Consider the following 22,827-nt stretch of genomic DNA (forward strand, 5'->3'; position numbering starts at 1 on the left):
TTTCCACAAAATGAGCTGAACTTTTTTCAAGGGCTACAAAGGGAGCCACAACTGTCATTCACAAGTTTTTATCATTTTCAGCAAGAATCTGCCCCAAAATAAGCATCACCTTGCTGATGTAGAAATGAGAACAAAAAGCCAAAATAAGGGGACACAAACCCTATAAAAACATAGAGATTGTTGTCTCCATGCAAGACAGAAACACATAAACAATGTTGTCAAAATATGTCCAAAAATCGTCACCAATAAAGTATTTTCCAAAAAAAAAAAAAAAAAATCTTCTGAAAACTGAGATTAAGTTATATTGTGGAGCAAATCAGTTTACAAGGATAACATCTGCAAAGGTATTGCAGTAGCAATCAGATATCCCAAAACGGATCCACCAGAGGGATCAGGAGTGTGATTGATGTCAGTTTAAAAACACACCCAGTTAGTAAGGAGGTAAAGACATTAATCGAGCTCCATCAAGGCCAACAGATTAAAAAAAACGACATACGCAAAGCCTTGGGAAGGGACCGATGCTTTCTCGCTCCCTGAAAATAGAAAAACCGTCAAAAAAAGTCAACCAGAGGTTCTTTTAAAGATGGTGTGGAAAGGCAAAAAAAAGCGCCCAGAAAAAACTTTATCAAAAAAGTGGTCGTTTGGGGCTTTTTATTTTCATAATGGAGGAGAAGAAAGGAGGTGATGGTAAAAAGCCATGAAGATGTGTGTGTGTGTGTGTGTGTGTGTATGTGTGTGTGCGCGCGCGTGTGTGTGCGAGCTGATGTGTGAATACACTAATGTGTGTCTGAGTCTTTGCCATCTGGACTCTTCAGGCAGAGTGAATAACAGCTGGGACGGAAAACAAAACAGAGACGTTTGATTGGGCAAATATAGACAAGGTAGAAGGACACACCGGTTCAAGATTGGGTCAAGACTCTTGTAAAAAACAAAACAAAAAAAACTGAGAAAATAATCGAGTCATAAAAAAGAGGAAACAAACTTAAAAAGATGTAACAATCCTTTTCTTTGTCACCTCAAACTATGCAATGCAGAAATAAATCAAGCTTGTAAACACTCCATGCTCTATCGAAAACATTTAACATGCTGAAGATTTCATGAAGTTAACCCCTTCCCATTCCGGAGAATGAAAATCCAGATTCATGGCTAAAATATTTGGACTCTGTGTACTAAAAATGGACTGAGAGCTGCTTTAAATTTACCCTGTTTTTTTTTTCGTTCTTTTGACTAATGTAGAAGTCTCTATACAATGACAATAATACCAAAACAACCTTAGCAGACCTCCAGACATGCTTGCCTTTACTATCAGTGACATCAGTTCACAGCTAAGGGGCCAGAGAAAGAAAAACATGGCACTGCATGATCCTGAGGTTTGGAGCTGAACCCCAGATCACTGCGTCGAGGAAGTGAAGGCCTTATTAATGAGAAAACACACTGTGCCCTAATGCTACTAAGAACTAAAACGACTACAAGCAAAATACCAAACACAACTGTTTTGTTGACGTAAAGGCATTACAAAACCTGCATGTTTTGAATGCAACATATCACTAAATGCTTAAAGCCGTTTTGTTTGTCGCTCTTTTAGTTGTATCCTGTTTTGTCCATACAGTGAAGGCATACCCAAACTCGCCAACCGTACTCATACACAGCAAGTTGCTCAGAAAATGGTGTGCGGGTGACAGTCGGAATGGTAAGGGGTTTTAAACTGATGGATACAAAGAGGAAACATGATGGAAGTGATGAATGTCTCTGTTAAGGACTGAACACCGAGGGTGAGGTGGGAAAATATGAGACGAGGATGGCAGATGAGAAGAGAGTCGGTGACAGTTACAGCATTAATGATGTTATTTATTGCTCAACTCCAATTACTCCTCTTGTACCTCCTGCAGATCTGAAGCAGTTTGGCAAGTTTTGTCAATAGAGCAGAGTATATAACCCCCCACATTCATGAACCCACCAAGGGCTGCTATTCAGATCTGCAAGACAAGTTGGAAGCAGGGGTTGCAAAGGAATTAGGCCACTCTGTCATGTTGGTCCACGCAGCAGTCTTACCTCGTATGGGCGTGCCACCTGAGTGGGCAATGAATGCACGAGATTAGAGAAGGAGAAGAAGAAGAAAATGTTAGTACCACAAAAAGGGAGACGGGGACAGGGGAGGAGGGGACTTTGGGAGTATGGGGGGTAACTTGTTAAAGGAGAAAAATCAAATTAGAGAGGAAGACTTAAAATACTGATCCTAGACAGTAAGAGAAAGTGGAGGCATAAAGGAAAAAGACAGAATAAGTAAAGACAGAATAAGCCTGAGAAGAGAAAAGCAGGTTTTAGATAGAGTGAGAGACAGTGACAGAGCTACAAGGGGATTGGTTATTGATTGGCTTCATTGATTTGCAGCAGGGCACATGTGGCTCTAGGAGTAGGAAGTACTTTCTGGCCCTGAGGTTTACACTGCTCTTGTAAAAAAAAAAAAAAAGGTTATCAAAGTAAGATTTAAACCTGAAAGCCAAACAATATGTAAATATCTGTATGAATTTAACAGAAACACAAGAAAAAAAAATCCACTCTCCAATAGTTGAATTGTATGGGGTTTTTTATGCTCCAATCGTTCATTAAACTAATTTTAATTTTAATTCATTCACAGTCAAAGCTAAATTATTTTTCATGATTTACTTCTCAGTCTATCGCAAATTAGAGTATAGAAATATATTATGGACTCCATATTTGCTTCCTAGATTTTTCCATAAAAGTCATTAAATGGAAAAAGGTTGAGTAGGAAGCTTTAACTTTTTTTATTGACTGGATTGTTTTACCAGCCTTACCTCCGTGCCTGAATGAAGACAGAGGAGATTTGTATTGTAATCTAGTTTTATTACTATAACCGAGACATGCAAACTTTTTTACAACAGAAACTTCAGCTGAAGCAGATCCAAGGCAGGGCTGGATGACATTTTGTTTCTGACGAATGGTCTTCACTTTAGCTAAAGCAAGTGAAGAGCCACATGGTAAAAAGACGACATTTTAAAACCACAAATAAATTCTGCCATAAAGTTTCTGCGATTTTAAACTCTGATTGCCAAAGGCAAAGTTTTGTCTTGTTGTATAAAGCAATGTAATAGTGATGTTATTTTAGAAGTTTTAAAAGTTTTTAGTTGTGCCTCAGTCATAATTTGTTCTACATTTGAGGTTTATCATACAAAAACACCATATAATGATATGGTCTTTTTGCTCAGGTTTATCAAGAAACACTAATCTTAGATTGGCCTATGTTGATCTATTAACCTTTTTGCTTTTCTATTTTATAGCCTGTAACACTAGGCTATTTTGTTAGTACAACTACTAACCTGGGAGCCTATTAAATTAAGCATAATGTTCATTTTCAATTCAAAAGTCATTTGCTGCAAGAGTCAGTAATATGATAATTAAGGCCATCCCTATTTTAGAACAGATAGATAATTTTCAATGCCTGCCTGTAGACCTTTTGGCAACGTATTGTCTAAAAAGATTAAAACTAAATGCTGAATACAAAATTAAATAAAAATGCATTCAAAAAAAATATTGAAAAGTGGATTTTCTCTCAGTAAAACATTGTGATGTTTTTAATCTGCGATAAAAAAGTAAGCCTATATTTGCCCCGACCCAAACTAACTTCTCTAAACTCAAATCTGAACAAGCTTATTTTATGTGCATCCCACACTGAGCAGTAAATGCCTGGCAGTCTGAAAACCTGGCCAACATGGATTGATTTTTTATTTTTTTTCTGGCTCCACCACTGGCATACCCATCTTCTGTCTGGCTTATTGACTGGTAACCCTATACAACAGAGCGGAAAGATTAAGTGGGTGAGTGGATGAAAGAGTGAGTGACTGAGTGAGAGAAAGAATCATTGAATTAGTGAACAGCTGGAAAAGTAAATAGGTGAGTGTGAGGAGAAAGCTGAAGTTCTTTGGGTGTGGAAAAGCTGTAGGTGCAAGGTGGAGGGTGGGGACTCAGCTATATCTAAGTTGACAGAGACAAATATCTGTGTGTGTGTGTGTGTGTGTGTGTGTGTGTGTGTGTATGCACAAGAGCTCCTATGTTTATTTATGTTCATACCATTCAAACTTTAGAAAAGGGTAGAACTACTGTAAGTGTGTGTGTATGCACTTCTGCGCTTTCTGTTTTTATAGTGTGTGATCGTTAGTAAAATGCATGCCATGCATTTTAATAACAGTGCAGTAAGTGTAATAAAAGGTGAGCAGCAGCAGCGACAGTAGCAACATTAGTGAGCAGTAAATAGAAAAGTGGACAGTGAGGGTGTGGGCCTCGGAACAGAAGCACTTACCAAAGGACTCTGTAGTTAAAAAGATACAAAGAGAAAAGAACAGCATAGAAAGGGCATTATAATCGGACCACTGGTTACAAAGACGTCTTGACTTAGATGAAACACCTTATTGGAGCTCCACAGAACGTCACTACATACAACTTTATAGTGAAGGAAATATTAAAAGTCATTTTTTTTGTTTTAGCTTTTCACAAATTAGAACATACAAGAAATTAATCTAACATATTAATGATTTTACATTTAACATTGTTAACAATACTCAGTGTCTCGCAAAAAAAAAAAAAAAAAAATCATTCATACCCCTTGGACTTTTAAAAAATTTTTTTTTTACATTTTGTCATTCTAAAACAACAAACCTCTGCGTATTGAATTACATTTAATGTGTAAAATAAATAAAAGCTCATGAAATGTATTTAATAAACCACCTTACAATGCAGTTACAGTTTTATTCTGGTACGCCTCTACTAACTTTAAACCACAGAAGCCAAATTTTGTTGACCTCTTTGGAAATTAACTCAAGCTCAGATCTTAGAATTCAGTTTTTAAGTCTTGCCACATAGTCGCTGTTTGTTTTTGGTCTAGACTTTGACTGGACTCAAGCTAACCTCTAAAGCATTCCATTGTAGCTCTGGTTGCATGTTTGTTTCATCCTGCTGGGATGTCCACCTCCGCTCTGACCAGTTCTCTGTTTTGGCCAAAGAAAAACGCCCCCAAAGCGCCATGTTGTCATCACCTTAAATTTTGTTGAATAAAATCAAGTGGAACTCCTTGACATGACCCTGGAGTTTTTGCTAAAGTGCCTGTAGAGTCAAAGCCTCGGAGCGCAGTACGTACAGTGCTCTTTTCAGAGTTTCTTGCTCTAAATAAATGATAACCATTTGTCCTTTTCCTCTCACGTGAACAAAGTACGTGACTTTGCTGGTCTCTGTCACATAAAATCTCAGTAAAACATGTTGCAGTTTCTGATTGAAACATGACAAAATGAGATAAACGTCAAGGGGTATGAATACATTTGCAAGGCTCTATAAAAAGCTAAATGATTAACAATGATGATTATATTAAACAAGGAGAAAAACAAAAGAGGTTGGTTTCCATAATGACGCCAGAAATTTGGCCCTCCGTTTACAAGATAATGGGTTTTGGGTAAAGAGTTGGGCCCCTGAAGGCAAGAGGGAGAACTGAGGAGGAACAGGATTTGGGATTTTACACACTACTGTGGCTATCAAACACAACACATGGAAAAGGTTTAGCCTGCCTGACTGCAGTTATTATCCATAATAAAATTGGTTGAATTTGGTACATATTTCCATAAATTACATGAGCACAGTTTCAGGAAGTCAATTTCACTTCGACAACAGGCATACTTAGCAAGACATGAAGAAAAAAAAAAATAAATTTGAGTCTTTAGTCACAGCAGTGGGCTTTATCAAGAGAGGATATTCCTTTATGTACATGCCACCATCACTTGGTTGTGCTGCGAATGTTGACAGCAGGAACATTTGTTCAACTTTGATTAGAGATCAGTAGCCTGCTGCTACTTCTCGGGGACATTTCAGGAGTTTGATTTTGTTTTTTGTGATGGGGATTTGTACAGGAAGTCCTCAGACAGTTTGGAGAAAAGTCTGGAGTTTACTTTAAAAAGGGTTTGAACAGTTTTAAGGGGTTGGTAACCATACACAGCAAGCTCAGAATACGCCAGCGGCAGAGAAAGGCAGCTGAAAAACACAGCCAGAGACTGCAGCAGGAGGAGGGTGGAAGCGTTGTAAGAAATTGGTTAAATGTGAGTCAGAACATAAAGGAACTCTGTTGGAGCTGGAAATAATAAAAAAAGGGTTCTGAGGATAAAATAGATTAGGGATAGGAGGGGAGATAAAAGAACTTTGGGAGAGACAAATCTACAGGTAGAAATGAAAGCAGGGATTCAAAGGACGGGTAAAAATTAGTGGTTACCTGAGCGGAGCTGCTTGATTCGACCGTGATTATCGGTTGTGTTGACTGGTAGGAAATCCTTGAACCAGGTAATATCTGGGTCAGGATTGCCGCTCGCAGCACAGAGCATAGTGGCGGTCCGTGAGCGTTCCACCACTTTTAGCTGTGGACCCATATCAATGGTGGGAAACCCTGGGGGCAGTTGATCCTCTGCAAAAGATTAACAACACAAGTCATACATAGAACCTGGCAGAACACATCAGTAAAATTCAAACCATTTCACACGAGTGGGTACACGTTACAGGCCAAATAAGTTCATGCAATGTAAGTTTGGGGGAAGTGTCTGGCAAGTTCAGAACATTGCGAAGTAATTTTTAATTTTCAAAGTTTAATGAGTAAGCCAAAGAAAAAATAAATAAATAAAACTGGACTTAAGTTTTGGTTCTCTTTGAATAAATATTATATAATCATAAGAGAACTTATGTACTGATTGAACAGGCAAACTGCAGATTATCACATCTGTAAAAGATCATCTAAGGATGGATAAAACAGGCAACAAATTCTACTGTAGACAGATCCTGGTAGCTTTAAAACAAAAAGCAGAGGCAGCAGAGGACAGAGGTTCATTCATCAGATGACTGAATAAATGTGGCCTGATCTAATGAGCCATGCCTTTAGCTGTTGCATTTAATGAAAAGGGTTAGAATTTAAACTCATATTAATCCCACTGTGTACCCTTTAAAAATCAACATTGGCAGGAATGTCAAATAATGTTTCACATATATATTCATGGGGCATTTCCCTTAGTACAAACTGAGCATTATTTAAAACCTCCAAAGCCTTCCTAACAAATATTGCTGACCATGTCTATCAATTCATGACCTCATTATACTGTCTTTAAAGAAAGGTGCCTTCAGCACAAAGCTTAAATCATATAAGACTGATGTCATGAAGGCAAGAATGGGCTTACTTTACTGAAATGACTATGCAGTAGCCACATATCAATCAATAAAGTCTGGTCAGTAGTCAGGGGTACTAGATTTCTCCTGCATTGAATAGGTAAACGTTTAAAGGTTTAACAGTGTAGCTTCAAAACTGTAAAAAAAAAAATCAGCTTTTTTTTCACTTGTTTGAAAATATTTCCATTTGTGAAAAACTCATATGCTGTTATTCCATGACCAGCAGAGAACCTTGCATCACTCTTATTAAGTATTTTGACACTGTTTTAAAACTTAAACTAGCAAGCTGCGAGACAATGACAACAGTCTGGCTACAGGAGCAGATATCCTGACTAATTCTCAGCTAATATGAGTCTGATGCACTTGTGCTGCTACACAAAAAGCAGAATAACAAATAAGTGTCTATTGTGGTGATGGACACCTTTTAGGGATGGGTGAGTACTGATATGGCAATAAAATAAAGGAAACTATCTCAAAACCAAACACAGCTAAACCCATAAAAACTGGGTTTAGCAAAAGCAAAACAAAAGCAAAGAGCCAAATATCAAAAACAAACCGCATATACAACTATGGACTCAGATTAAAAACTAAACTCAAAGGCCCAATGATAAAATGTATAAAATTCTGCACATTAAATCACATGGAGGGTTTTAAATGAAGAGGCGCTTGTAGGTTTGTTTATGTTCATATGTCAACAACAACAATAAGTACCGTAGTATTTTATATAACATATTTAATAATATATAATTTTGGCAGCCAAAGTAAGAATTGTTGCTTTTATGCTGCAAAATAAAAAAGAATTCAAACATTTGGTAGATTATTTTCTTCTTTTTTGTAAACACAGTGACGCCAAGAAACTGTCGCTTTTGCTCAAGATTGTTGTAGCGTGAGAGTCTCAAACTGGACCATGTTTACTCACAAATAAGCACATCTAGTGTGCCACTTTTTTTTTTTTTTTTACAAGCCAGCAGAACATCCTGATCTATGAGGATTAGGAAGAACTACTTACAGATGAGTGCAGTGACCCATTCTCATCTGCCCTGCAAAGCACAGGCTGTAGATTGAAAGGTCACTGAGTCAATGGAGCATATGGTGCGCACACAACAGAGAAAACTTAATTATATCTAATAAATAACTAAATAAAATGAAACCCATTAGCACTCGATGCCCCTGTTTATCAAACACATGTACAGTCAGTGCCATGTTCATTTCAGGAGGTGAAAAACACTACATCTTCTGGAGAAGCAAATATTTTTAACCAGATGTTACTGAGCTCAGAGTTTCTCAGAAAGACAGCTGTTCAACTTAAAAAAATAATATATATATATATATATATATATAAAACCATATGAATATCAAATGCGTGTGTAGTTATTTGCTCACCGTTTATGCAAAACAAATAACACAAGATCCACAGCATGACGAGCTCGCAAAGAAATTTAAAACATCTGTCAGGATGTGGCTCTTTCATGAGCAGTTGCCTAGACTGAATAGATTTTGTTATGCAGAGCGATCAGAGGCTTTTAGATCCATTTCCTCTTCCAAGACTTTTCAAAAGGAGTTATGCCTACATTTAGAACTGCGCTTAAAGGAAATAAGCCTTTGGTACTCCAAGGTCGTAACTGTTCAGGTTCTGCTCCTCTGTGAAGCGCTTCCACCTGGCGACTTGAAGACAGGATGGGCCCGGCTTGGATTTAGATGCTGTGTATGCCTGAAATACTGTGCTTAGTACAACTTTGGGCTGTGCAGTGCAACACAATAAATCACTAAAAAAACAGCTTAATGTGATGCTTGATGGATTCATATGGTTCTGGGGGCTGTCAAACAAAATATCTTGTAGAACTTTTATTCATAGGCTGATAAATAATTGTTTTGAGCATAAAAAACATTTTTCTTTTACTTTGTCAATAATCTGTTGTAATGCTGTAACTTTAAAATCTTCCGTTTATCTGCGTCTCTAATTCTGTAGCTGAGGCCTCTAATACTATAAATAAGTAAAGCTTTGGTTTGTAAATTATAATCACTTTACACTTTGGCTGTATCACCTGACAGTTCAAATGCTGGGATTAGTCAGTACACACACATAATCATACGATCATAATATGCCCAAATCTATAAAAGACGTTGATAAATGAGGCCTGCTAATGCACATTATCACAGTTTCAAAAAGAGGCTTTATCTCAGGATTAAGTTGGCTGTTGTGAAAGCGATATGAAAATCTATGAATGACAATATGATACTTGAAGCTTCAGGAGACTCAGCAAAAGCAACAATTTGACACCCCACCACGTACCAGGAAGAAGAAAAAAAAATGCAAGAGTTGGTTTTACATTCCACTGATGCCTGAATATATGTTGCATCAGGCTGGAGACAAGAAGCAAGACTGCACGGTCCAACGGAATGGGTAACATTTTACTCTACCTGACAAAACTCACTAAAGCTTTAGGCTACTGCTGCGCGAATAAAAATCAAGTGAAAATCAATTCTCCATTCTGCTGGGAATCAGCAACAAATGAGCTGCTCTTTTTAGAAGCTCTGTCGAATCTCTCGAAGTTCACCTCACAAAAAAAAAAAAAAAAAAAAAAAATCAAACAGGCACGTCCAATAAAGACGTGCCCGCGGAGACTCGCAATTCCTTTAGGGAGGGTGAATCAAATGTGAATTCATAGGTATCGGTGGCAATTAAATCTGCAGAGCCACTGCACGTCGATACAGAAAATCAAAGGTGGCGGGCCAACTTTACTCACCTGCAGAGGGAGGTTTAAGTGGGGATAGGTAACTGTGGAGTCTAAGGAGTATTGAGGATCAAAGATGAGGGAAGTTAGTAGGAAAGAAAAGATGTATCACAATTTGGAATGAAATGAATACAGCGCAAACACAATCATAACTTTTGAAAAAAATAAATAAATAAAAATCAGCTTCTTGAGTCACACATATTGACTGACACAGTAAAATGAGCAAAGAATGAGTGTTGAAGCTGTATTTGATCTAAAGGAGCAGTTTACCCTTCCCCCCCATTTTCTCCAGAATCCCTGGTGACTCTACCCCTCTCCACCACACACAAGCTCATTAACGGGAAATCCTAGCGCTGAATCTCACCAAGGAGATGCTAATTCTGGCAGTGGCTCATCGAACCATGGCCGATGGCTCGCGAGACGCCGGCATCGACGGGCGGGTGTGTGGCCTTTTAACAGCTCCGGTTTCAATCAATCACAACAGGCTGACAAATGGAAACATGGATATGATAAACTAAAAGAACAAGACGAGAAGGTGTTTGTGTGAGCGAGTTTGTCTGAGGGAGAGAAGGTGAACGAGGGGAGGCCGTGTAGGGGTGGCAAAAGAATATTAAAAAAAATGGACGAAGATGAGAATAGACTGGGACAATGAAAGAGTGGCAGAAAGGAAAACGGGAGGGAACACAAATGAAATAGAAAGAGGGAGAGAGAGCACGAGGGATTTAAACAGCATAACAATCCTGATTCTTTCTACTTTCATTATGCAAATGCTTACTTCAAAGCAAGGCCCCTTGTAGGCAGGAATAATGCATTCTATTTCATCTACCTGGGGTGGGACACTGAACTGAACAATGAGGGTGCGAATAGTCGGAATGCTACTCCCTCTGCCACTTGTACCCATGCGCTAACGGAGCTGCCAGTATGGATCTGCTTGCAGAGAGGCGTGAAGGCCTGCCAACGAAGATGTGTCCTGACGTACACCTTTCGCAGAATTATTCACAGCTAATTACGGCATCTATATGCTCACTTATGAAATTCCTGGTTTAGTGTCAGGAGCTCACCTTCACGTTTTTGGGATTAAAAATTTCAGAACACAATCGCAGTGCTCTGATTTGAGGAGTACAGGCGCAGCTGATTACGACTTTATTTTGACACAGACAGCAAAGTTCCTCCAGCAGCAGCAGCAGCAGCAGCAGCAGCACGTTTTTATCCCCAGACGCAGCAGAAAGGGGTTCTCTTCGGTTCTTTTGTGCTGAAGTTAACCTGATGTGGGCTGACAAATCTAAAAGTGTTCAAGGTTCAACAATGCACCCAACATTATCACATGTAAAACACAGCTGCTCAGAGAATTGGCTGGGGATTGTAATTTATTTGACCTCCTCTTATTCAGCGAGGGAAGTCGCTATTGAGGGGAAGAGACTCTCAGCTAAAACGGGGTAAGGAGTCATTAAAAGGAAATTTATGGGAACCTGCTTGTGTTTCATTTATGGTGAGAGAATAGTGTCACAGTTATGTTATGCAAGACTAAAAATGTATTCCACACACACACACACACACAGCTCTGGCTTAGTGTCATCATCTGCCCGGAGGACTGCATGTAAAACTCTAGTGTTTCAGTCACAGGGTCTAAAGTATGAACTGCCTCTTTCATCAGAGCCGCAACAGCACCAAACATACTGTGCCTTGTTAAAGTATTTACACCCCTTACACTGTTCAGTTTAAACTTTTGTCATACAATATATTTAATATTTTTTGATGCAATAGAGCAAGTGCATGTGAAGGAAAAGGGTAAATCAAAATTTTGACCCAATCTTCTTAGCAAAACAGCACAAGTTCAATCACATCAACTGGGAGGCATCTGATAAACTCACATTTTCTCTTCCAGTAATGACATGTGCTGTGCTGTGTAGAAGAGTTGCCTGTCTACTGTGAATGCTGAAAGAAACACCTCCCCACATCATAATCCTGCCACCACCACATTACCTTTCTGCATGTAGGGCAAAAACTTATATTTTGGTGCAATCTGACAGGAACGTCTTATCCCTGTTGTGAATAAGCACCATATGAACGTCGGGTCTTTGCAGCCGCTCCACCGTTATTATGGGCTTTCTTGCCGTTTCTTCGATTAATGCTCTCGTTGCCCATGCTGCCAATTTAGGTAGACAGCTTGAATGCTTTGTACCCCTGCTACACTTTTTCATTTTTAGATAAAGGATTGAACAGAGCGCAAAGAGATATTCAAAACCTAACATCTCCTCAAATTTCTCTCTGGTTTGTCTGTTTTGTTTCTTGGTCTTTATGATGTAATAACATTCTCTAACAAACCTCTACAATCCTCACTGAACAGCTGGAGATTAATTTACACTCAGCTGGACACCATTTACTAATTAAGTGAAGGCAATGAATTGCACTGAGAAACATTTTTCTATCCAGTTCACAGCTGTAAGATACTGGAGACATAAATTCCTAATAAGGAATATTGACTTAAAACAATGGCGTCAAACTCATTTTCATTTTGGGCCAAATAAAGGTCATGGATGACCTCGAAGGGAAGATACGGCTGAAAGTATTGACAAAACTACCCATTAATAAACTGTTTATATTTATAATTAGCTGCATTCTGTTAGCACTTCTTGAAATGACACAGTATTGAGCGTCTTTATTGACATAAAACATTTAAGCACACAACTGTTATCTTGAAAGTATTATTTTCAAGGCACTCTAGACTCTAGAGGGCCGCATAAAAAGTCATGGTGTCCTGGACAAAATGAGAAAAATGGTGTATATCTGACATCTGGGCGAAAATTTATACCTTCTACAAACTTCCACACGACAATGTTTTATTTGGATAAAGCTACCTCTTCCACAGTTTCCAGTTTCTAATCTAATTTGAGGGACATCATGTCCCACAATCGTGAGAAATGATGTGTGAACACTATTCATCATGCAAGACTAAAATCTTACTCCGTACACATGTTGGTATCATCTGCCTGGAGGACTGCATTGAAACTCTGGTCTTTCAAGAACGAGCAAACCTTTTCTCAGACAAACCAATACAATATTACATTCCATGGGACTCATGCAAAAAAGTAAAAAAAAATTGCATATTTCATTTTGCTTAAAATGAAATAGCCTGGGCAATTATTTCAAATCTGAAAATCCATAGAGCTGAATGTTGCCTACGGAGGCTGAACTTAGGCATGTAATTAGTGTTAAACAAGAAGCTATTTTTATTTTTATTTTGGCTTTTACTCTGAAAATGGCATCTGCTTTTGTTGAGTTTGTGTAGCTGCTTCAGTATTCTTGCGTGTGTGTGTGTCAACGTCATCTCGTCTTCTTTTCTTTCCTTTTGTTTGAAATGAAACATGACAACAACAATCTGAGAGGCCTCAAGGCAAACAAGCTGTCGAGGTAACCAGTGTTGTTGCCTCAGTGGATTTCTCAGTTTTTTTCCTCCCATCAATTAAAAAAAAAAAAAATGTGACAAACAACATCTATGCTGAGTTTCAGGACAGACCTTTGCATGCTTCAAGAAAACTGTTTTTACTAATATTTTGCGTTTTGAGGGCAGGATCTAGCTGCCTACTCCACGTGCGCCCTGCGAGGAACAAGCAGCAGTCGAGCTCACCCTCGCAGCTGCAACGCCGTCGGCAGAACGGAGGCAAGCCAGTGGAGCATCAGGCTTCCACTTTGAGAAAATGTTTGAGGCGTTGTGCCTCTTCTAATTTTCTCTCTGAGTGACCATCATGCGAGTAAACACAGCCAACATCCCAACACGGACGTTGCTTTTCACATAGGTGAACGTTCGTTCTAGCAGATGATGTTGTGCCTGAAAAAGTTGGGGTCTTATTAGGTCATCAAACATCCACACGGACAAACAGACAACTCTTGAATTTGATTGGTGACTTACAGAGCAGTGGGATATTTGAGCGAAAAATTGCTCCAAGCTTCATTATTATTTCAGCCGTTGCCAATCAGAGCCATTTACTGAGAGCCAGGATTTCAATTAGTCTGGTTGTAATCATCAGTAATTAAGCCAGCTGACCTTTACACTGGATCCCTCCCGTCAGCCACTCAGTCACTGGAGCTGTGTCTTTAAAGAGCCAGGGGGGACCTCAGGACACATGACTGACACAAGTGGAGTGCGTGTTTTAGTGAGCATCCTGTGCGAATCTGCATGCGTGCACACGTGTGTGTGTGTGTCCAAGTGTGTGTGTGTGTGTGTGTGTGTGCTTTGCAACTGACATTTCGACTGACAGTCTATCAGGGACTATTAGCAGCTCCCAGGTGTCCTCTTATTCATCCACAACACAATGACTCCTCAGAGGAACAGAAAGAGGCTAATCACTACATAAAGACGGACTGTCTGAGATTGAGGACACGTTTGTGTATGTGTGTGTGCTTGAGTGGTTAGGTTCTTGATAAAGAAAGAGACAGATGATGAGTGAGCTGCAGTTTAAAGCAAGAGAGATGGGGGAAAGAAAAGCGCACACAGATGTAAACACGGAAGCCAAGCGTTCGCGCTTACAATCCAGTTTTAAATAGATGCACTAACACATGCGCATTGTCACACGTAGACAGACAACCATGTGAGACAGGAAAAATTCTGGACGGATGGAGCGGAACAGCACAGAAGATGCAAAGTGTTCTGATGTGAATAATTTAGAGGCTGCTGTGCAGCGGACCTAAGAGCATGAGAGACACAGAGCGAGAGAGAGAGGGGGAACGAGTGAAGAATGAATGCACCTAAAAGAGAAGGGAAGAGTAAGAAAGAAATGAACTTGTGAGAAAAAAGATGGTAAGATAAGAGGAGATATACCACTCAGAGAGGAAGAGGGAGGTACAGAGAGCGAGGAGATGGAAGAACAACAGGCTCCATGTCCTTTTCCCCATGAGCATCACTCCTGGAGAGGCAGGTGATGTGATTATCCACACTTGAGGAACTTCGCTCACTAAGACACTCCTGAGCTTTGAACTACTGGTGCATAATGTTCTCCTAATGGACTCCAGAAACTCAAACTCAAACATCACTAGCTGCACTAATGAACTCACACGAACATAAATCATCGACCGCAATAATTCAAGGATCACAGCTGCACACAAGTGTAGCTATGTATGTATTTTATATATATATATATGTCTGATATATCTGGGGTTTTCTCCATATTTTAGTGTTTGTAGGATTTTTCTTTTGTCTTTGTAAAACAGCACAAGCAATTTCTCTCACTAGCGCTTATTTTTCATGTTTCTTTTACTTACATTTACCCACAATACCCTGCACTATAGTTTATTTCCTGCTTTTGAATCAGTCTCCAGTCCACTTGGCATTCACATCTGTGTTCAAACTACACCAGAGTTCACATCAACTGAGCCAAGACATGCCTTTTTTTGGTCCACATTAGAGTCTGAACGTGGATTCCAACCTCCCCAAATGAACCGGACCTTTTAGGCAAAAAAAAACTGGAGTTTGATTAAAGTGAGAACCCAGCTCTTTTTCTGCGCAAAGCTGGCAAACACAAATTGCAAAAGGCCGGCGGCTGTATTTGCAGGGAAAAGTGGCTCTACAAAAGAACTTATTCAACTGTGTCGAGCTTTATTAGTAAAAAACACAATTTTCCTTCCACTTTGCTTCACATAGCACTTCAATAAAAAGCCTTAAAATCTATTGTTAAAGCAGGAGAAAATGTGGAGAAAAAGTGAATGGAAGTCATTAGCAGGTCCTGTTAAGACCACTGAGTAATTAGCTAATGACATAAATGTAGCCGCAGCGTTCTATGACAGCTACCAAATGATTTGAACCGCTATGATAAGCGATATATTGTAAAACTGAATCGAATGGCAGTTTTTCTTAGTCCTATGTATAACAAGGACTGATTTTTATTTATTTTTTTCACTGAATATCCCTCTATGACAATGAAGATTAGTTATGCACTGCTTATGTTTGAAGCCAATGAAGATCTGCTCTCATCGCAATTAAAAAAAAGAGGAAGGAGATGTTTAACAGACCCTAACGCGTCAGGGTAGGCAAAGAAGAGGATCGATGAGGACCAGTTATGTTTTGGAAGGGGAGGTTCTCTGAGTACCATACGGATAACCCAGATGTGAAGCAGTGCATGTGCGTCCACACTGACCTCGTAAGACGCTGAGTCGAGTGGCAGCGGTCAGTTCTCCTGCTGGGTTGGAGGCGTGACATTCATATATCGCCTCGTCTCTGGGGGTCCTCAGCGGCTGGATCCTCAGGACCGAACCGGACCCGTCATCAAACTCTATTACCTGAAAAATGAATTTGTATACAGAATAAATTGATATGAAGTCATATTAGTTTAGTAAAATTAAATGACTTGCTCATTCAAAGCGTCACTTGTTTCAGATTAAAACCAACTGTTTTTATTTCTACAATAAAGCTTAAGCTGTTATGCTTTAGGTTTATCTTTCTAATAAAAAAAAACAACAAACTTTTAAGACCCTTCCTGAGTCATCATTTATGATGAAAAGTACATTAAAACAGATTCTGGAAACCATTAATCATCCACTGCACTGAAATCACTTTCTGAGGTAGAAATACAAGGAAATTACTCGTGCATATTTATCATGTTCTCCTTAGATATCCAATAACGTTTGATGAGGTTTTTTTTTTCTTTTCACGAAGATTAGATGGTGCATTACAACCGCACTTGCATAAGCTTAATACACTCATGTAATTGATCTGGTTTTAAAATTCTGGGAAAGTTTCCACTGACTGAAATCCAATATTGACAAATCCCACAACCAGCCCTGTCCAACAGGGCAGCAGCGAGGACTCTGCAGGAGCTCGAGCTCATAAAGTTTTGGATTAAAAATAAAAGACCTAATCGAGTGATTTGATCACAAACAGGAAGACGGAGAGATGAACTTAAACCTGCGAGGAAACTGGACTTATTGAAGCAGAGAAGCATCCTGGATTCAGGGTGACAGTGGCTGAGCAGGATGGAGGGCTGATTCACCGTCTCCTCCGTCTGAGAGCGACTCACCAAGTAGGGAAGCAAAGGTTAAACGCCTCGGGAAACTAATAAGACCGAGTGTAAAAGAATCATATGGACTGTAGCCCGAGGCATCATCTGACTTATAAGAGAGTTGAAGCACATGGCATTTCACACACCTGCGCAACCTTTGAAGTATAAATGTAGAAAAACAAGTAAACTGATTGAATCTTTTGAGCTTTAAAGTACACTGTCTATACAACTATGAAACAGATCTCTCACTGCTGAGTTAAATATCAACTGTCACTGCAACACCGTATAAATAATAGACCTTTCTATGAGAGGCTATGATGATTTATCACTTTAAGAAAAGCTGCTGCTGTGGATAATGGGACTCTGTGACACGTTAGCATATTCACCATAAAAATACCATCCAGAGTTTTATTTCCTTCTATGAAAACAGATGAATGGAGACAGTAGAAGCACCCTGGGCTCTGAATTATAAACCTCTACAGCAGGATGTGACAAAATACAAAACTTGGTAAAGGGATCTAGAAAAAACAGTGAATTCTGCTTTAAGTGTTTTGGGGTTGATGACATCACAAGAGGTGTAAGATCGGATAGCATGAGTAAACACAGTGGGATTTAATACTAAATAGTTTCTGAATAGTTAAAGTTGCTTTTGAGCTGCAAGGGGTTCAACTTGTGTATTTGAGCCATCAATCCTCCCAAGGCGGGAGGATTGATGTTGCAAAAGGTGGTGAAGCTGAAGCAACGACTGAAAATGGCAATTTAATGAAATGAACGGGCAAAAAGAGAGAAATATTTATATTTCTGTTTGAATTTATCCACTTTAAAGTTTTTGTTGGAAATTTTAAATGAGTAAACCGTTTATCTTGCATGCACTCTGATCTCAATCAGCTTAAAATGACAACTTCTGACTACTGAGAGTTTGTGTATTTTGTCTTTGCTGCAAAGTGGGACAGGTATGGAGGCTAACTGGCAGGACTGGGCTTACTATGCATCCTCCCCCATGGTACCAATTATGAAAGAAAGTGGTGTTTAATGCAGCCTTTATACGGGAAACGTTGATACTTGAAAATTATCCCAATGCATTTCCCAGACAATATGGATTTTAAAATGACCTTTCTCAAAATGATAACTGAACAATTTAGATTATGAATTCTGGTCATTCCACTTGGTGCTGATCTTTTTTTTTTTTATGAACTTCTTTAATGTGTTTTATTGCTACTCAACGTCATGCTCTGTATGACTTAGATGTTTTGTTACAGCAGTAGGGCACACCAATAAATACTTTTGAAGGAGGAATTTCAGAGCAAATTTTAATGATTGCCTTATGTAACGTGGCCTGAGACATATGTGTGTGCTTGAGCTTGTTTATAAGAGGGCAAATTGTATCACGTATTTATTTACTACAGGATAGCAAAACAAATAATTATAATAATAATAAAAATTAAAAAAAAAACTGAACATGTCATGTTATGTAGGGGGCAAACTATATCTAAAGTGAGTTTGATTGTTTACAGAAAATTCTGGACTGTGTCATTAAAATAAGTTATTGGGTTTTCAAAGTTTAGTATCACATGAAGGAACAAAAAGAACTGTGGCTCTTCACAGATAATGACCTGGTATAATAGAAGAAGCTCATTCACTCTGAGAGTTGAGAGGAGATGAATGCATCTCTGATGCCCATCCATTAATCCATTAATTATGAAGCTGCAGCCCGGATATGGTCAACTCAACCCCAATAAACTCTCCTGTAAACAACAATCCAATCAATAAGCTGCTGTTTTGAGCTCTGTTATGAGATGCTAACCTGTACCCACTTCTTTTTATTTACAGCAATATAGGATTTCAGATTAGCAGTCAGGCGTTTAACATACCTCAAATCTCTGGTTGGTGACTTTTTTGCCTTTCTTATTCCAGACAATCTTGGGCTGTGGATCCCCCGTAGCCTGGCACACGAAGGAAGCCACTCCCCCCTGCACTCCTGTTTGGTTCTGTGGGGTTCGCGTGAATCTGGGTGGAGCTGTGAGGGAGAGATCATTTTCAAAAGTCAATATCGCATTAAGACAGCTAATGTGTGAGTAAATGTTTCAACTCGCTTCGGTCCTAAGTTTCATCACTGTTTCACTACTGCTAAAATTCCTTTAAAAGTCATTTTTGTTGCCTGATTATGGAGCTCAGGTTCTTTTTAGCTGCAGCTATAGAAGACAGATTTGTTTAGGCAGCATTACAGACCAGCTTTCTACGTAGCATTGCAACTAATACTACTTTTTCCACTTTTCTCTTACTTTTCCCAGATCCCATTCAGGGCAATCTATTCAAGGTGCTGGAATCAAGGAGAATCATATACCATGCAATTTACCAAATATATTTGGTAAATTGCATTCATACTCTGCAGAGTATGAATGTAGGGAACCAGTTCAATTATCGTGTCAATGCAGACCTTGGAAACTGCAATATTGCACATACTGATACTGCAATATTGCACATACTGATACTGCAATAGCAACAGCCACTGTAAGTACTGTGCAGCTCTAAACTTATCATCCTATATTTTTGTTTCAATAACTGAGTGAATACCATAATAATGTCCAACTAATGTAAAAGAGCAGCGTCAGTCTTGTGCTGGCCATTCCATAGTTTCAGCAAGAAATTTGTGGTTATATTTCAAACAACCATTTTCATTATTTCTACTTTTATAAGAATCAACAAAGTACATTTTTTCGTTCAATTATGTCTCTTGAAGCATTTAGATCTGTCTTAAATTAATATGACATAATTACGTCACACTAATTATATCACAGTATAAAATAACATCACACTGTATGTAGTGATTTTTTAAGCTAAATGCTTAAAAACTTCTGAGCAAGCCATTTCATTTTCTGTCTGTGTTTTACTCTACTTGCAGTGGACCTGTAGTGAATTTCCCAGTTTAGACATGCATGTGGGTGGCTTTGTGTCTGTGTGTGTCTCTTCTGCCCCGTATGTGTGTGCACGCTCCCATCATGTTTTCCCTCTGTCCCTGTATCAAAAAAGAAGCTTAATATTTCTGTGCCATAAAGGATTTATGAAGACTTACTTCTAACATGACCACTAAAGCCCCACGTTCCGGGTACGCCAACAATATCATAACCCCAGCCTCCGCTGGATTGTGACATCACAACATCAAAAAGATTCGGCCCGTCAGTCACGGCGCGTCACCACCAGCTTGCCTAATGGCATTCCAGCCAAACCAGAAAATCCCTACTTAAGGGCTTACCGCCAAGCGCCCTGACAAAGGGAGAGAAATTGCTTTTTGCTGTTTAAAAGGAGGGTGGGGGGAATGGGAGAAAAGCTAAGCTGTTCAGAGAGGGGGAGGAAAGGGAAATAGTGAGGAGAAATTAAGAGAAAAGCAAAGAGTGATGGAGAAGAACAGATGAGGAACTAGGGAGGAAAATGGGCAGGAAAGAACGAGACGCAGAATGGGAACCAGATGTGACGCCAAACAATAAGAGAAAAGCAACCAATTAACTGTTAAACTTAAGTGCTTCACAGCCAAGTACCATCTCACATGCAGCTTTATGTGCATTCACATAAATCAGCACCTGGATTCAATAGAGTAACTGCAAGAGGCAAATGATTTGACATTCACATAAATCAACAACTCGGAATTCCAGAGAAGAAAATATAAGCAAAAAAAAGGATGATACAGAAAAATGCATTTATTATAGAGAGAAATGACAAAAACAATAAAAAAAATACTCCAATAAGTTGAGCTACAATCAGTCCACATCAAAAAATTACATAACAGAAAAATTCAATTTTTTTATGTTGTAATTTTTTTGTGAATTCTACTTTTTCCCATTATGACCATATTTCTTAACTCGCATTGCTTGCTGATGCCCTATGCAAGTTTCCTAAGATAGAAACTTTTTAAACTACATTGAATAATAAACTGAGTGGTTTGATAACTAGAATTAATTGGAGAAATGTTTTGTATTTCTCCTTTGATGAACATTATTCATGCACTTTTCACCTATGTTCTGGGAAGTTGCCAAGAAAACCATTATTTCTTTGATATTTTGACTCTTTCTATGCCACTTTTTCCAACTGATTGTGCATTATAAAATAGTAGTTTGGAGATTAACAGAAACTGGTTCGTGTTGTTTTGTTCGAGGCCATAATGTGTGCAGCTTGCCACTCCATCCTCACACCAACTCACGCATGCCGTTACAGTGTGAGTGGGTTTGTGCTGCAGGAGTGAGAGGATATGTGAGAGAGAGAGACATGGGAAGGCTGGGAAAGAAAAAGGATGAGGAGCGGGGGAATCTCTCCCTTAATCCTCTTACTAATCTCTCACCCACAAAACAAATGAAAAGTGTAAAGCCAGCAGAGCCATGCTAACAGGCTTGCTAGATCTTCCAATTGCTTTTTTTTTCATTATCTCGCCCGTTTTTCTTTATCTATCCAGCCTCTTCGTACATCTACCGTTTCACTCTCGAAGGTTCCCTCCATCTTGCACTTATCTCGGTTCCTCACTCTTAATTCTCTGAATAACTTCTTCCTCCTCTTGCTTTGCAGCTGCTCCCCTCGCGACTTTTTTTTTTCTTTCCCTTCTTCTTGTTTCTCATTCCCTATCTCCTCCTTCCATCTCTGGGGTATTACATAAGTCTTCCTGTCACATTGACTGACTTTATAAAGTGTGTGCATGTGGGGGGGCACTGGTGGAGAGAAGTGGTTCAACCGTATTCTCCACAGCTCCTCTAACTTGGGTCCTCTTCTCTTTAATGTGTCTCCTCATCTCCATTTATCAACCCTCCTGCTTTTTCTTCTTTTATATCCCTCACTTCGCCCCATCCCATCCTCTTTCACTCAATCCTCTGTCTCATCGTTGGATTGATCCTTTCTCCTTCTGCTTTTCTCTTTTTTTTTCGTCATTGCGTCAGAATGTTCTAACCGTTTGGTCTTTTGCTTGTGATCATCAGAGATTTTTTTTTTTTTTTTTGAGATTGTGGTGCTTGGCAGGATTATACACTGGCATTTGGGCCAATGGAAAACAGGCTAAGGATAAAAGAAATGAAGAGAAAATAAACTCTCTTTTTTAATATTTCATGATTTTTAAGTTAGTCTGTAGACGTTCAAACCTATCAGATGCAATTTACATTTTATAGCATCTATTGTGTTTGTCTTGAAGTTGATTAAAGGCAAGGTCCAAAGAGAAACTTTGGAATTGAGCATTATCAGCTTTTTCTGCTTAACTGATGGCAAGGATTCAGCTCTCTTTTTAACAAAAATGTTTTAAAGGCAAAGGAACAATAAAACCCAACTAAACTGTTATGTGCTGATAGAGGCTAGCTTAAGAGTTTTTTTTTTTTTAATGAACAGCAAAATTAAAGGAAACTAATGGCAGTGTACGGGGACTAGCGGGACGCGCTGCTGCTGCCAGATGGTTTCTTAACCGAGAGGGACACTCAAGAGAAGTCAAGTTTGTAAGAACAGATGCTCGATGAAACCCTCAGGGAGAAAGATTTACGTCTATAATGTGTCAAGATTACGTGCATTTTAGAATGCCTTTCTATTAAAGAAAACCATATGGAAAAATAAGATGACCATAAAACACTGAGAAAATATGCACTTTTTCACTGCTTGAAATAATGAATAACTTTGTTATTATGCTAATCACTTATTATTTACCTTATTTAGTTATATAATCAAATAGTTTATCTGGTAAGGAGGTGAAACACTTTACCTCTGCTATAAAATCGTGTCTATACATGTTTATGATACTTTACTTGTGTTTTGTCTCTATATATTTATTTACAGATTTGCGTCTTTATGTTTCTATAGATATTTATTCATTAAAATCAAGGAACTGAAAGTATTGACTAAATTAAACAGAAAAAGACTCAGAAATTATCTCT

At 38.8% G+C, this 22,827-nt stretch overlaps 1 protein-coding gene across 25 annotated transcripts in view; it reads right to left on the reverse strand.

Annotated features, from left to right (window-relative positions):
* ptprdb (protein tyrosine phosphatase receptor type Db) overlaps positions 1-22,827 on the reverse strand; it is a 221,713-nt gene that overhangs the window by 48,207 nt on the left and 150,679 nt on the right. For 11 of the 25 annotated variants that reach the window (XM_007551697.2, XM_016671243.1, XM_007551698.2 and 8 more), the window contains 5 exons: positions 18,805-18,950; positions 16,073-16,214; positions 6,269-6,457; positions 4,319-4,327; positions 2,053-2,070 (listed from right to left, as the gene is read on the reverse strand). In XM_007551697.2, coding sequence (XP_007551759.2) covers positions 2,053-2,070; positions 4,319-4,327; positions 6,269-6,457; positions 16,073-16,214; positions 18,805-18,950 — 504 coding nt within the window. Of the gene's footprint in view, positions 1-496; positions 2,017-2,052; positions 2,071-4,318; positions 4,328-6,268; positions 6,458-16,072; positions 16,215-18,804; positions 18,951-22,827 lie in introns of those variants that run through there. The other 14 variants (XM_007551700.2, XM_007551701.2, XM_016671248.1 and 11 more) reach the window with 4 other exon arrangements.

The sequence above is a fragment of the Poecilia formosa genome, unplaced genomic scaffold (assembly GCF_000485575.1).
Source record: "Poecilia formosa unplaced genomic scaffold, Poecilia_formosa-5.1.2 Scaffold43, whole genome shotgun sequence".
Taxonomy (NCBI): Eukaryota; Metazoa; Chordata; class Actinopteri; order Cyprinodontiformes; family Poeciliidae; genus Poecilia; species Poecilia formosa.